Source organism: Cryptotermes secundus, unplaced genomic scaffold (assembly GCF_002891405.2).
Source record: "Cryptotermes secundus unplaced genomic scaffold, Csec_1.0 scaffold506, whole genome shotgun sequence".
NCBI lineage: Eukaryota > Metazoa > Arthropoda > Insecta > Blattodea > Kalotermitidae > Cryptotermes > Cryptotermes secundus.
Genome location: NW_019721012.1, coordinates 430,850 through 448,042, shown reverse-complemented (window position 1 = coordinate 448,042; position 17,193 = coordinate 430,850). Strand labels below are relative to the sequence as shown.

Sequence of the window (17,193 nt, the reverse complement as noted above, 5' to 3'; positions counted from 1 at the left end):
AACAACTTTTTACACTGCTGATACAAAATACAGGATGATTAAAGCTTTCTGGTAGAAATTTTGACAGATTTTGAGGAGATAATTTTGAACAGAAAATGTAAAAGTACAGTTATTGGATTCTCCCCCGTTTCAGATTTTCGGCGTTTTAAATTTTAGTATATATTTCTCTATTTTTGTATTCGGGGCCTTCGTAATATCACAAGACGGAACTCCTGGTATGGCTTACTTTACTTCCGACAGTGAAGCAAATTTTCTAGCGAAACGAGATGACACGATTTCCTAATGCGGAGCATGGCAATTAGCATCTCGTGTATGAGTTTATGAAAACAAAAAATTGCTTGAGTTGCACACACGGAATTTCAGGGTTGGTTTTCAAATAGCAGGCTACACAGGATACTCTGATTGCAATGGTATACAACAGACTGAAGAAAATGGCTGCATTAATGGCAGCAGTGCACATTAGCCACGGCAGCCACAAAGTTCAGAGTAAAAAGGAAACGTTTAAAGCTTTTCAAGTTAATGCATCATCCAGCAATCGTCGGGACGAATTTTAAACCGGCGACTTTCAGATTACAGTTTGCCTTATACCTACCCATTCATGTTTAGTCGCTGGCTTCCCACCGCGGCGGCCCGTGTTCCATCCCGTATCTGGTCAAGTGGGATATGTGGTAGACAAAGTGGCGTTGGGGTAGATTTTCTCCGAGAACTTTGGTTTCCCAGCAAATCTTCATTCCACCAAATTCTCCATCATCATAATCACCCGGAGTAGGCTACAATAGGCCAAACAGTGGCCGCCGTGCCGAGTGGACCCAGTTGGACTCCACCCCACACTAAGCGAATTCCATTCATGTTATGTTCTCTGGAAGGCTCACTGCCTCAAATGACATAGTTATGCTGATTGACAAATAAGACATGTGAAATCTTGCCTGATCATTGAAGACAATACGACCTAAGAAATTATCTTGTTCCAGAATTTGCGGCAACATGTGTGTCAAAACTGCAAACTAAGCTGTTTTTCGTGTGCTTAAATTTATGGACTATTTGTGATTTGTACGGTTTTAGACGTAGGTTCTTTCGAAGAATTCTGATGACAGCCGTTTGCGACATCTGCAATTATGTACTCGCCAATGAGGCCGACGTCTTCGGAGTCAGTGTAAAAGCCTGTCTAGCGCGATCCACAACTTCATGAGATGTCCTATGCCATCCTTTGTCACACTGTCGGCCAGCCCATATTTCTCGTACCATCTCCTAGTTCTCTTGTCATCAGGTGATCTCACACCAAACTCACGTATAAATTCGCGTTGAAATCGAATAATAGGTTTAAATTCCGAGCACAACACGGTCTGTGCTTTCTGCTGCAAGGCGAACATTTCATATATCGCGCAGAGCACATAATCAAAGCTGCTCTCCCTTAACAACAATAGTAAAATTCTAAAAATAATGTTCATTCTTTACTAACACATACATATTCTAAACACTGTTATGAACTAATAAAGTTTACTAAAAGTCTTCTAATTATAATATAAAGGTAAAAATATAATGAAAGGTAAAGCTATCCCTGTAAGAGGCCGTTGAGGCCCATAGGGTTGTGAATCGTCGGGGCTCCCACATTTTCTCTAGAAAATTTCTCAGAGATGGCGGTGAGGCTGTCAGCCTTACGCTCCGGTAGCTCTTTACTCCCAGGAAGATTCCGGGTACTCATTTCTGTCAGAGGCTGAGTCGACCCTACGTTCATAGTGAGGCTGGAAGGATTAGGTCAATTGAAAAAATCCAACTCAACGGGACTCGAACCAGCGACCTTCCTGTTTGTAGCACAGTGCCTCAACCAACTACAGGTTATGTACGTGTATTTAAACAATGACCCGATATCTTTCGACTCTTGGAAAGTTATCAACGGGGGCATTTTATTAACCAGCATTTAGTACAGTAATCGAAGTTCCTACATAATTGTCCATCCTATAATCTTATATTACAGTTAATGAAAACTAGTACGGGACAATATAATTGTATGTTATATATACAAGAATATAAATAACTGCTATAACATATGAATAGGATATGGTAAATATAATAATATTCTGCCTCATAAACTCATGCTGGTAGCATAACATCAGCACATTGAACAATATTTTCGTTTATTAATTCAATATATATATTTTGAGGAAGAACAGCGATCTTTTAGAAACCTTAACTATTATAATAAGACCATTTAATAATAGGTAGAAAACCTCTGTTTATGATTATCTGAAAATCGAAACTTGTCTTGTTATTGAGCACTTGAATGCATATTAATTTATGATTTAATTTGATGATCAGCAATATATTTTATTAACTCATAATTAATTAATCAATTTAGAATCCAACGTGAAAGCACTGCAATTATATAAATATAACACGAAACACATTATATTGATATAATCATCATCTTAAACTCACAAGTGCCAAACGTCTGAAATTTCGACCTTTATAGAATTGATATATCTGACTGCACTGACATAAGATGATATTTTATTGTACTGCAGAGTGAACAAACACTTGCATACAGAGGTCTCAGGGACTTTTTTTTTAAATATTATTATTTACGCATGAAAGGGGGTGGCAGGTCTGATAACCTAAAATTGTGGCCTTTTTTTGCTGTCGGAAATAAAACTGCCATTTTTAAAGTTAGAATAAATGGTTTTAAGATTTGGTGATGACTAAAATTAAGATATATATTCTGAGATAAAAATATACCACTCTTCAAATTTTATACCACTAGTACATTTATTACATAATTGTTAAAATATTTTAATTTATGAATTATATTCATGAGTATCGCAACTGTGATTGCTATTTTCACGTCACTCAATTCCAGTGACTGAAGTGACCCAGCTCTTCAAAACAGCAACATTAGCGTAAACACCAGGGAAGCCAGCTTCTCCGCAGTCGTAGCCCCACGACACAATGCCGGAGAGTTCACCATTGGCCATGAGAGGGCCACCAGAATCCCCGTTGCAGGAATCCTTTCCTCCTGCAGGAACCCCGGCACAGAACATTCGTGTTGTGAGGCCTCCGGCTTCCCGGTAAGCAGAGTTACACGTGTCATAGTCCATCACGCTAATCAGCACCTGATACAGCTGCGATGGGGAGGATCCATCAGTACTGAGTCTGCCCCATCCAGTGACCACGACTGGAGTTCCAGTTGGAGGGACCACTGAGCTCATTGAAATTGGCTGCACGCTATCACTGAATTCGAATGGCTCTGATACCTGTGCAACACATTAATAAGGTATTTAATTTTCTTATTCTAACAGAATATTTCGATCATTTGAATTATGAAATTCGTGTAAAGAATATTTATAATGTAAGTTCCGATATCGAATTAAAACCAGTCAATCTCCACTAAGAAGATATATCTGGGATATAATCGCTTTATATTATAGATAATCACATGTAAGCCATAAATATAATTTGCACAAAACACAGTTATTTAATGTCAAAGAGATTCAACATGTGTGCTTTATAGAGTGGAATATGAAACGTCCAAAATTTTATCATCATATATGTAACTAATTCTATAAAGCAAATTCGTACTTCAGTAACTATTACTCTTTCAGAGAGACCAGAATTTCTTGAGGTCTTTCATGGAAGCAGAATATCCATCGCTGTGTCCTCAATAAAAAAAGCACATGAAACCGAACGAAACGAACTCGGTTCAAGTCTCGACCTTATATCTATGACCCCTTTTAATGTTATCTTTTCATCTATCGCACAAATGAGTAATAGATAAAGGTATCCCTGTAACGGGCCGTAGAGGCCCATAGGGTTGTGAGACGTTGAGGGTCCCACATTGACTAGACAGAGGGTTCACAGATGGGGGTAAGGTTTTCAGCCTTAAGCGCCGCTCTTTATCCCACCGGAATATTCTTGGTACTCATTTCTGTTAGAGGGTGAGTCTACCCCAGGGCCATGATGCGGCTGGAAGCATTAGGTCAATTGAAAAGAATCCACCTCATCGGGACTCGAACGGCAATCTTCTGGCTTGTAGCATAGTGCCTCAACTGAGTATACTTTTTAAAATAATACAAGTCAATGAATCAGCACCCAAGAAGCGGATCACCTGACCTACCACAACCAGCAGATGATGAAAGCTAAAGCCATTATTATTCCGTTACATGTCCTGTAAGAATATCGTCAGTGGATGATTTCTCTACTCAAGACACCCACTTACAGAAAGTTTACGTATTACTCAATAAAATCGAGAGTATATTGTAAATATGTAACATATATTAACAAAAAAACGCCGATTTGTATTTGACTGCTTACAATTAGTCTCGCTATATTTAATATTTTTCTTGCTTTTGTACACAACAGAACAAAATATTTCGATCATATAAATATTGTTTCATTTTTAAAAATATGATTTATAATATTCCGTATAGATTGCCGTGATATCCAAGTCCGTAAACTGAGTATCTACTGACTGAAGGAGAGGAGATCGATTCCCGGATGTTGCGTATCACTTTTCTCTCAATACGTAACCAAATCTTCACGTGTATTACAATGTCCTGTGAAGCCTAAAGCATTTGTCTCTGCGAGAATCTCACCTTGATGACTGCAATGTCATAGTCGGCGTCCCAGTAGTCTGGATGCATAACAACTTCGGACGCAGGGTGCACCGTACCACCGACCCCCTTGGTGCTACTTCCAGCTCGAAGACGCACTGATGCGGGCGGCAACCTGTTTATAAAAGCGAGTGTGTTAGAAGTCACTTTGTTCTATTGGCGGTGAGCGTTCAGATTGTGGTATTCTGGGTTGTGACAACGTCTGGTGTTCTGGGTGGTTATCAGTGTTATTGAAGTTCGCGGGATTGGTGTAGATTATTCAGGGATCTGCACATAATCACAACCTAAAACACTACAATACAAACAACGTACTGTCGCAACTACGTTCTTCATCTTGGAAGGACAAAAGGAATAGGAACAAATAAGGTGAACTACTGATATAATAATATCGTATTTAAATATTTTTACAACAGACAAGATTCAGAGACATATGCAATTTTCATAAAAATATTTTACTAAAAATTCTAAAGACGGATTTATTTCAAGTAATAATGACATCTTTTTCATATCTACTGACTACTTCATCAGTGTTGAGTTTCAGTTTCTCATAACAATATTCACGAAGAATACATTCTCCTGGGATGTGACACTGTATGATGGGTAGGAAATGAAGGACTTTTAGGAGGATCTCCGTTACCTGTATCCCGTAAGCGAAATCTACCGACCGAGCGACCGTCGCTTGTCGGCGAAGTTAGTGCCAACTTTAGTGGATAGAGGTGTCGCGTGGTCAGCGCAACGAATCCCCACGGCCGTTTATCCAAGTTTTCTAAATGGGATTTTAGGATGAACACAGCACCTAATACACATAACAGCAAGCTGCTTCCATTTTTGTCATTACTTCTGTTTGCCATATCTCTAACCCTGAAGATTATAACAGTGTATTCCTCCGAAGGTCGTTTAGCTTCTGTTGGACTATAAGGAATCCTGTTTCACCATTACTCAGTTTGGCCGCAACCTGGATATTCAAAGCTACAGTTTTTAAACGTCAACATTGTAACAGGAAGCGAACACTCACCCCTCGACGCAATGAGCGGCTGTCACTGCCCAGTTGGCGCCAATGATGGAAGCGCCACAGCTATGCATGAAGAAAAATTCCAAAGACAGCTAAAAGAGGATGTAAATATTACGATCAGAATATATGTAAATCACTAATTCCTTCAAATTCTTTTATAGGGGAGTGCTGGTACCAAGGCTGTACATGTATATCCAGATGCAGAATCATTGGAAGGAATGCTACACTAGAGGATTTGAGGTTCTCCCAGCTGTGGTTATGAAGACGTCTATCTTTGGGTATATAACACCGTCTAGTCTGTTGAAAGACGACCTACACTACGGAGGAATATGTCGCCTCCATCTTGAAGTCTAAATTGTGTTTGCTATTTGCTTCATGCTGGTTTCTTTTTGAACGTATTTTCACCCCTGAAGATGGAGGCCATACATTCCTCTGAAACGCCGTTTGATTTACAAAGAACTACACGGCATTATGTCTGAAACTATATAACCCTTAAATGTTATCGTTTTATATTAGGAAAATCTGAGGAACATTATATTTTGGTCTTTGTCCACCATATAGGCTTTTTAAAACGAAATAATTCCTAAATTTGTTCTGCTTTCATCAGATAGGAATTGCAAGCGGATGGGGAAGTTTATACTTTGCTGGGCCCGTCAGAGGTTCACTGTATCTGGAAACCGCTGGAAGATACCGTGCGTTCCTTCCTATTCAAATATACGTATTTTCCATTTCCATCAATTCAGCTAATTTCGCTACGAAAAATTAGAATGATATCATCTTGGTAATTCCTTAGTTCAGATGGGGTGTTCTATGTGGTTTACTTATTTGTCTATCTTCTCCTTATGTCTGATGTGCCGTCAATTCCTTTTTATCTTCATATAGTAAATAAAAAGGAAATTTAAATTCGAGAATTTCTTTATTATAAAAATCTTCTGCTACGAAGGTTCTTGGAATTTTCATACGAAACAATTTTCTAACTTCTAAACTCTTCATACCTGTAATAGCACTGGCTTGGCCTAGGTAAAAATAAATGTCGTTGCTTATTTATACACAACTTGTACAGCAACGTATAAGAGCAATGCAATTGAATAATATACAAGAATAATGTACCTGGTACGGATAGTTGGTAATGTTGGCAGGACTGCCGCCCACAATGCGCCCATCAGGCCCATGACGTGTGGCAAGGGGAACAGTTCCTGTAAATGCAAGCATTAGTGTCTGCAATACTGAGTTTTGTACTATATGCTCAATCCTTATGACACGTGACTTTATCAAAATAATTTTCCATTTATTTAAAACTGGCAAAGTAATCGTCGTTCCCCTTGGAGATGATTCGTATTTGTATCCCGCCGTCNGCTAATCCGCTTTGAATGGAATCATACCGAAATAATTCATTGTATTCTAATTTGTATCCCGCCGTCATATATTAGTTTACTTACTGAAAAAAAAAAAGAATGAAATTAAAAATTTCATATATCTGACGTTTCGATTATATTAAATAACCTGCAATCTTAGAGCTACATAAGCACCATCATCATCAGTGGCAAAACAGCTTATATTGAGCCATAGCCTTCCTTACAAAATTCTGCCAGACCTGTCTACTGCGTCGTGAAATAGACATCCGGTTTTACTATTTTGCATTTCGCAACAGTAAATTTGTACAGAGCAAGGTCGCCTGTCTTGCGTCCAACCCCCAACCTGGAGGATCAGGTCTCTGTATTTAGATCTCCCAGTGCTAGGGAGTCCCAATTATAGCCCCACGTATGGACTTCTCTTTTCGTCACCTTCTACACTCGCAGGGCTAAGGTGGAGGTATTCTAATCCGCCTCCATATTGGACATAAACACCATAACCAAACATTAATGAATACAATAAAACACGTATTTTTATACGTAGAGAGAGGTTAAAGACGCGTAGAATGGAGTGGACAACATGAATTCACAAGTAATAACTGTACTTCACTCTCGGCTATAATATTCTATTTCTTCCCTTCGCGCTCACTTTGGAGCATAAGGCTAATTTCTCAGTTTCATCGCTCATTATTAGAGAATGTAGGACTCCTTGGACGGGTGATCAGCTCGTCGCAAGGCCTCTACCTAAACACAGGACAACACAAACGCAGAATAAACATATACACACACCAAACATCCATGCCTAGTGTGAGATTCGAACCCACGATCCCGACTTCCGAACGAGCGAAGGCAGTACAGTGCGGCTACTGTGACCTACTAGACTATACTATAGAAACTTGAATATCACCTACAGGGAAACGCTTAAAGGGTGCAGTTAAATGCATATTATAATATGATTGTCGGCAGGCAAATGTTTGCATCATAATATTTATACAGAGAAACCAAAAGGAGTGGAATCATACATATGAGTATATTATATGTTTTTCTTATTATTATTTAAACATAAATATGAGAGTAGAATGAAATTTACTTGTGTCATTTGAAACCTGACTCAGGTACCAACAAATATACAAGACTTCCCCATCACCGTAATAGTTTCGACTACAATAAAGGATTGACATAGCATACAGAAACTTTGTAATCTATTCGAATGTTCTTCATTCAGTGCGCAGAAGATCTCGGATGACTGAAGAAAAACGGAGAGACAAGTTACAGTTATACGGAGTTCATTGGCTTATTACTAAAGTTTCGCCGAAACAAATAAGAACATATTTGAAGTAAGTAGTCTTCTGGGTTGTGGTGCCGTGTAGATATTGTAGATGGAGGCAATACGTTCCTCCGAAACGTCGGTTAATACAATATCTACACGACGCCACATCCCAGAAGACTGCTTTCTACATAGTCACCGCCGTGAAAACCTCAAATCTTACAAGAACATTTGTGTACCTACCCACGCAGAAGAACAGTGAAGTGAAGATCACAAGGGGAATCATGCTGATACGCTCAAACTTCAGCAGGAAGTGTCTATCTTATTGTATTTACTGCTTATATACTCTACGTCGTACATATCTCTTCCGATAAATCACAAACAAGTCCTGGAATATCCGTGCGAATCAAGATTACGTATGTGGTATCTTTATGGCCTGAATCAGAATTCATATCAGGGAAATTTTAAATGGGAAACACTAACTGGAAAGTACAAACTGATTTAAATCAGTGCATATGTATGGCGTAATTAGTACTTAAGGAAAGTAACTGACAAGGCGATATAACAAAACCTTTAAAATAATGCATTTTAATACGTCATGTTACTCATATTTTTGTAAATCACTATAGATAATATTTACTATATTCCTGCCAACATAGAACTATTTATATCAGGTGCAATTACTGTCTAGGATGGCATGTTTCGCTATATATGTGAAATCTTGAGGTTTGACTTTTAATTAAAATCGTTATATCATGTAATTAACAAGAACTTATATACCATAAGCATAGCGTATAAACCTGTTTGTTATATGTTACCTATCTCTGGCTCTAGGATTTCTGGAAAGGGGAATCATCAGCGCGCCGCAAGTTCGCTACCGACACACGAGCCAGCACAAACACAGAATAAACACACATAATCGTCCATGCCTCAAGTGGGATTCGAACCGAGAAGGCGAAGACGCCTCATGCCTTAGAAAGTGCGGCCACTGTAATCGACTTGTTATACACTATATATATCGTATACTAATTATACCACATAATACAATCCCTTTTCGTTAGTATAACAGTGTCAAAATGACCTCAAAGCCAATTCGCCTCAAGAAGAGCAGTGGAACGCACGGCAGGCAGAGTATGTTCAGTGGAGTTCATTCACATAAAATATTCAATACGTATAACTTCAGTAAAAAAAAATCAATATTATCCAGTTGATAAAAGGCCAATACAATATAGTATATACTATAATATGCAGTATATGTACTTATTGTATAACACAGCGGTGAATGCATTCGGCTTGCATTTATATTTACACGAAGTACGTGATGAAATAAACCGGATATGAAATTTGCATTCTGCCCGAGATAGCGATTCTACCTGCTTCTGTGTTGACCGGAAAATAATAAATGTGATCTATATTGAAACTACTCGATAAGCATTGTTTTTAAACCACAAAAAGTAGCATTAACTAAGTCCATATCTCCACAGCCATTTTACATATTTCTTTCCTCTTTCAAATTTATATGTTGCATAATAATCATATCTAAGTAAGCAGCTTGGNGCCCGAGATAGCGATTCTACCTGCTTCTGTGTTGACCGGAAAATAAAAATAAATGTGATCTATATTGAAACTACTCAATAAGCATTGTTTTTAAACCACAAAAGAGTAGCATTAACTAAGTCCATATCTCCACAGCCACTTTACATATTTCTTTCCTCTTTCAAATTTATGTGTTGCATAATAATCATATCTAAGTAAGCAGCTTGAGAGCTCAAGATTTAATGTTAGGCAACATAAAGGTGCAAAGCAAATAGCATGAGGTATAATTCGAGAGCAGCAAAGTCTATAGAAAATCAAACAAATTACGTGTACAATTCGGGAACTTCGAGATCTTAGGAAAGCAACACAACTCACACTTCGGGAGTAGTGATTACTAAAGAATATAGTGAGAAGTATATTTCGGGAAAGGTGTTTCATTTTTGTACAGAGTGTAAATAAAAGATGCGGAAATATTTTTGAGCATGAGTTAAATAAAACAAGAAAAATATCCATATCAGCGTGTGCCCTGAAACTATACCGACCGAGCAATCGCCGCTTGTCCGCGAAGTAAGTGCCAACTTTTGCTGACAGAGGGTGTCGCGTAGTCAGCGCAACGAATTCTCACGGCCGTTAATTTCGGGTTTCTAGACCGGAGCCGCATTTCCTTGAAACAGACCGTCAATTAACCTCATGAGACTGAGTGGACTCCGTTCCAGAACCACTACATCTCAGAAAATCTGGTAGCGCCGGAAATCGAACCCGGGATCTCTGGATCTGTAGCCAGGAACTCTGGGATTTTCGTAAACAATGTATTTAGTCACATTTTTTGTGGGAAGCAATTTGTATAAGTATCGTAGTTTTTCTTACTATAATGTAAAGTAAAAAGTAAAGCTATCCTTGTACCAGGCCGTGAAGGCCCATAGGGCTGTGAGACGTTGATGCTCCCGCGTTATCTAATACAATCGTAATATAATTGAATTCCATTGTCTATTTTTTATTGCTAATGAGGTGGGACTATGTCCCTTGTACTGCGGCCACATCTGGCCTATTGTACCAACCCCAGATGATAGGTGAGGGTGACTGTGGAGCAATTGGTGGAATGAAGATTGGCAAGGGAAACCGAAGTACTCGGAGAAAACCTGCCCTAGCTCCACTTTGTCCACCACAAATCCCATTTAACCAGACCCGGACTCGAACCCGGGCCGCCGCGGTGGGAAGCCAGCGACTAACCGCTTGAGCTATGACGCGGCCTCCATTGTCTATTTACTTACAATAATGGAGAAATCATGCTGTCTGCCTTAGTTCCTACAGCCAGGACTTGTGGCCTCTGTTGAGAAATCTTGTACGGCCCTGTTATCATACGTGGCCTGAGTCAGTGATAGAGTCGATAGGCATGTACTACAGAAATCGAATACACTCCGGAAGCTTGTGTTACTCTTATCATCATTTACTGATTGATAAAGCGATTATAATTTAGGCAATACTATTCTACAATCAATTGATCCATCGTATGAGTGCATACACTTTGAGAAAACGTAGTTATCTTTCGTAAGCAGGTTGAATAATTGACTTAGGATAGTTTGCCATTGTAGCTTATCATTCTATTCGCCGTATTCTTTACGTGAATATGTCAATAATGATCTTAAGTGCACGTCATTCTCCTTGCTGGTTGAAGAAACGGGACTCTACGGTTACATACTATTTCTTAATGCCAAGACGGATTCGTTCATTTGATAATGTATTTCACGCAAGTATATACTACTTAAGAGTTTCGTCAAAAATATTAATGACGTCACAGCTAATAGTGGAAGGAATTCGTTCTCAGTTTAATTTATGTCCATGTAATATGGCCAGTCACCGTAGCCGAGCGGTCTAAGGCATGTATTATCTTCGCTCACTCGGAAGCCGGGATCGTGGGTTCGGTTCACACAAAAGGCATGGATGTTTGGTATGTGTGTTTATTCTGTGTGTGTCGTCCTGTGTTTTGGTAGAGGAATTGCGACGAGCTGATCACTCATCTAAGGAGCCCCATCGTCTGTAGAATTTACCATGAAACTGCAAAATGAGAGACAAGAGCCCAAGGGCGTGAAAGAGAAATGTCGTCTGAGAAATTTTGAAATTATGAATTATCCAAAGATCTCGAGTTTTTCTTTACGTGTGTCCATTTTTGTAAGCATCTTCTGCTATAAAACAATGCACGTCTATAACTTGACAATGAGGTTATCTTGCCTTATGTAGCTGAGCAATTTACAGAATTCTTTGCCGGCAGATAACTGTCGCGATGAGAGAATGAAGGCGATAGGAAAATAGAATGAACTTCCCAGGGATGACCACGATTCAAAGATAAGCCGAAAGCGCCACTGTTGAACTACGCTCAGCCCCGTTCAATGTCTCAGTTTTGAAATTTTAGCATTAAAATATTGTGACGTGCAACCTAAAAGCCGGAATATCTTGAGTCAAAGCTGGTGTCCATTGCTAGACAACGGCTGGTTAAAACACGTGGCAGAGACAACAAGCTGGAACAGACCATTGTTGAGCAATGTTCAATAAACACTGACTAAAAGCCGAAATAATGGAGCCAGACAAAGAATTGCCCATTTGCTCTGCAACCGTCCATGCACGTCTTCGAGACAGCGTATACATAACAGACCGTTACCTCGGGAGTTAAACCAAGACTAGTGCAGTTCCCGCGGTAACGAATACACTAGCAACTGATACATCGAGCACACGAAACGGAACCCTTGAATAAGGAGTCCCCTAAGCTGTCCAACTGTAGAATATAAGAAATCAAAGAGAACAGAGGAGAGCACAGCGGAGAAGAGATCACAGGCGAATGGAGCAGAGCTGAGAGTAGAATAAACCAGCTCAGCTAAGAACCAGAAGACGACAGAGTAGCCAGGTGGCATCTCATGGAAGACATTAAATCAGAGTGATTTTAATTTTAATTGTAAAGGAGTTATCCAAAAAACAGCTTCTTCTAATCCGGATCCCCTTAATTTCTTGTCGCGTTACCGGGATACGTGACAATATGAAGAGTTTGGATTATGAATAATACTGCGTATTGGGTTGTAACTCGGAGACAGCTCGACATTTCGGAGGAACCTACCTCCTCAACTTCTTGGTTGAAGCGTTAAGACAATCAACAAATCTGCATAGACAAGCGGCGAGCTCATATGAGTCCTCGACCTATTTCTGCTAATTACTTCCTTAATTTACTCATCGACATTGAAAAAGGAGGCGACTCTTTCTCCGAAACTTTTGGCTCTCTCTGGACTGCATGAAAATCTAGAAGAACGTAGTCTTCGTGGTCACGTAGTGGGAACTTCAAATTCCAAGCGTCTGAATTACATTTCATGAACACATTCGTGTTTATATGAAAAATTTAACAGAGGACACATGAATGTTTACTGTAAATATCAATAGCTGCATAAAATATTATTACAGAGATTATATCAAGGATGTGTGACGGATAATGGAAAAGATTACCAAATTCGGTGGAAGGAAACTAAAACTGAAATTAATTACTTCTTGTAAATAACCATTCACACATATCAAAGCAACCGGAATGCGGAAGAACTGAAGACAGTATGGACATTCTGATGAGTGTAACAGAAGGAACAGGTGTGGACACTTGAGGAAAATATATTTTTTATTTCTCTCTTTTATTGACTATCAGACTGTACAATCTATAAGTCAGTGTGCTGACTGATGTCCAATTTAATAACTATTTATTGTACACTCTTCTGGCGTGTGCGGAATAAATATCCAGTGACGTTTTCCTCAGTTCGTTAGATCTGATGGCCAACCTATTTTGAGTCTTCGATTTTCATGAGGTTGCAGTAGTGGTTGAAGAAATGGGTTGGAGTGATTTTCTAGTTTGCTGAAGTACTTGGTGCTGTTTTCTCGGATGACTTCTGTTACGTAAGGAGTTTTTAGATCAGTATGTAGGGTGCGGTTGGATACATGCCGTGGTGCGTTCGTGATGGATCGGAGTAGTTTGGACTGGGCACGCTGTATAATGGCGATGCTGGAATTGCTGGAGCAGCCCCAGAGTTCTATGCTGTATCTCCATATAGGCTTGATGACTGTGTTGTAGATTAGTAACTTGTTTTCGATGGAAAGGTGGGATTTTCTTCCTGCTCTTCATGCTCTGTCCAGAATTAAAAGAACTGTTTTCAAAATACGTGTGTTCTCAAATAATCTTAATATTCTCTCAGTCGTGTTTGTGATCAGTGGTATTGTATTCATTTTCATATTTCACATCAATTGTAATTTAATCAGCAAATATTTTTAATACAATAACTACTTAGAGTCTTTTTCTTCAGTACCTCTTCCTATCATACGGAAAAGAAACGTCAATTAAAAAATATGTTTCTCCTGTAAGAATGATTTCAGGTTTCTTGTATGGTGTGGGTTTGTGTGTTTTATATAACGGGTCCCAGATTACTCACTTCATTGTGCAGACCTAACTGAACTGCTTTTCGTATATGTAACAGAAAGTATTCCTTCACGTATTCACTTCTAGTTATTTACTGAGCCTGGAATGTAAATGTTTTCAAAAGTTGCATGCTCTTCCTTTGCTACGCCTGGAAATCCCGCTGGTCAGTATTCTACTACATCACAGTTCTCTCAAATTCTACATTTAATATCACCTGCAGTTATTAGCATCTTTGCTGCATAATACTGAATATTTCTTTCCATATACACTATTTCATAGCCGCTATCTGGCTTTCGGCTAATCTTAGGTTCTAATTTTTTTAAGTAAAATGTATCTGTTCTTTCCGTTGTTAAATGGGGCATTCAGGTTTCCAATGAATTTTCCGTCCGTTATCCTATTCTTCTATTTAATTTGAATAGCTTTTCGTAGCATTGATCTAACGGTTTGATTTTCCTGCATTCTACTAGTTTTTCAATCTCTTTGTTCATGCCCATGTTCTCTTGAATAATTGTTATGTATTTTACTTCAGAAATTTCTTTTGTCTTGGCAGTAATCTGATATGGTTTCTACTGACTTAATTCTTATTTTCAATTACAGTTATTGTTATAATTATTACTTTATTATAATGTGAATATATTATTTATGACATTTATGTAATGTGTAATTCAAGGAGTGTTAGTATCTTAACCTTACTACTATGAACGAATTGTTGGTAATTAGTGACTAATTTACAGTCAGGCTGCAGTTTCGGTGTCATCATCGCTTGGACTGTCGTGTTGTGGGAGGCAGGCCAGCTGATACCTCCAACTACGCACATCAGGTATAGAGTTTCGTGTTCTGTAATGAATATTAAGTTCCACAGCTTTACAATATAAAATGGCTCGACCTTGAAGTGAAATTGATTCGTATAATGTATATTCGTATAAGTAAGTGTCTATATATTATATAGAATTAGAGTGTTAAGCGAGTGAAGCCGTAACTCTGTATGATTTGTGTTTGAGAAACACACATTCGAATCTTGGTTTCGACCTTAAGACTATTGTGACTCACGTCTGCTTTCTGGTGTTCTTCACTTTCTGGATACGAAAACCGCAAAATACTTAGCAGCTGACATCTACGTCCAGTCCACCACTCATGACCTTCATCCAAAATTGTTAAACTGATATAATCCATGTGTTTGGAAGGGAAACTAAATGTAAGCCAAAAAATGAATCCTGTCTAAATATTAAAATTTTTCATATTATATGCCGAAGAATATTAGAAATCCTAGGTGTGAGTCTGTTAAGGATGCAAAAAGCATAGCCGAATCACTGATTTCCCTTTTAATATGGCTTAATTATCTTTATCTCCGAGAATCCACTTCGCCGCTTGGCACCATAATCCAATTCTTCCCAATATGTGGGGCGTTTTTCACTGTGAGGGCGATTATTTGGTTAGGGGGCATGAAATATCCTGGCGAAGTTATGCAGTTAATTTAAATTTATTATCATTCTCAAAATATCAGTGATCTATTAATTAATTTTACATATTGTTTTCAGGAATACAAATCTTGCAGGTAGAAGATCGTACTTCCCACTGCCACATAGTGTGAAACCCCAAGAACTGAGTCAAAATAAACGTTATACAGGACGCTTAAAATCATTATATAATTTGAGTGTGGTGAGGTGAATATTTCGAAACGAGAGACAGAAAATAACCAGAGGACTGAGAAAATGCTATTAAGAAGTTTCATAATTTTTTAATCGTCGTTTAATTCTATCAGGGTGATATAACCGACGACAATGGGCCTGATAGTGCATGAAGCACTCATGAACTTTCTGAGAAAAGTTTTAAATATTAACATCATCTACCATGAAGAAGCCGTAGAGATCGCCCAATGAACGGACACGAAGTGACATCTTCATATAAATTTTATCTTCCTACATACTCCTATGCATTTTCACCGATACATTGAGCCATACTCAGCTGATGAAGGCTATTACATTCCAGTTCCAGCTTATTGTGTTGGACTTCCCTCACAAACACGTGTTACATGCCAATGCAGATGTAAATGTTGCGCTCCCAGTAATGGACGGATGCTACAGTAACAAAGCACTCATACCAGATTTACGAGACATCAGAATAACATGCTATCCCTAATGTTTCGTATGTACATATGCCACGGATAACAGTTTCCAAATCTTTAAAAGTACGCGTATATGCTTCACCATTAATGCACACAATAAAATGCGCCTATGCATATGCCTCAAACATAGAAATGATGGCATTTTTAAAAATGTTGCCCATCACATATAGTACCATAATGAGCGCAGCACACAGTCGCCTACCTATTAGGGGCCGCTGCTTTGCAAAATTATATACCACTATGAAAAGCGGCCTCCATAGTCTAGAGGTAACGTTCCCACTTTATGACTCAAGGTACGCGGGTTCAAACCCGACGTAAGTCGTGGAATTTTTAAGGGCGGAAAAATTCAGGGAACAAGTCCTCCGGGAGGGACTTTAAGCCGTGGGTCCCGTGTCGTGGCTTTACGGCAAGTAAAAGAACCTCATGCCTCAAGGAGGCCTCTGAGCCAAATTATAAGGACATTTCCCGCCCAACAATAGTCTCTAAAGTCTCTGGTAGATGGGGGAAGCATCCAGATACCGCTGAGCCAGTAGAGGCCGAACTCGCTGGCTGAGTCGGGACTGATGGCACGTACCAGTATCGGTAGTGTATAGAGACTGGTAGAATATCACAGGGGGATGTACAATAGACCACTGGTCGCGGTGCATGGGGAAACCCACCCCCTCCAATAATAATAATAATAATAATACCACTATGAAATGAATCAATTCCTAGATGTTTATGGACGTTATCATGAAGCCAGACTTTACAGTGCCGAGTGATTTAGCGATAAATCGTGGCCAATAAAGAAGGGGAGAAGATGTGGAAGGAAGTGGCCGTGCTCTAATTTAAGGTGCCATTTACGGATTTGACCAGAAAG

The 17,193-nt window shown here is 39.0% G+C and overlaps 1 protein-coding gene across 1 annotated transcript; it reads right to left on the bottom strand.

Annotated features, from left to right (window-relative positions):
- Positions 1 to 1,882: 1,882 nt before the first annotated feature.
- On the bottom strand, positions 1,883 to 8,531 carry LOC111875236 (trypsin-1). The gene is made up of 5 exons (XM_023871295.2): positions 8,479 to 8,531; positions 6,727 to 6,812; positions 5,620 to 5,708; positions 4,587 to 4,719; positions 1,883 to 3,248 (listed from the first exon to the last, which is right to left on the bottom strand). The coding sequence occupies exons 1-5, from the start codon at positions 8,519 to 8,521 to the stop codon at positions 2,841 to 2,843; spliced, it is 759 nt and encodes a 252-aa protein (XP_023727063.1). The 5' UTR covers positions 8,522 to 8,531; the 3' UTR covers positions 1,883 to 2,840.
- Positions 8,532 to 17,193: the final 8,662 nt, after the last annotated feature.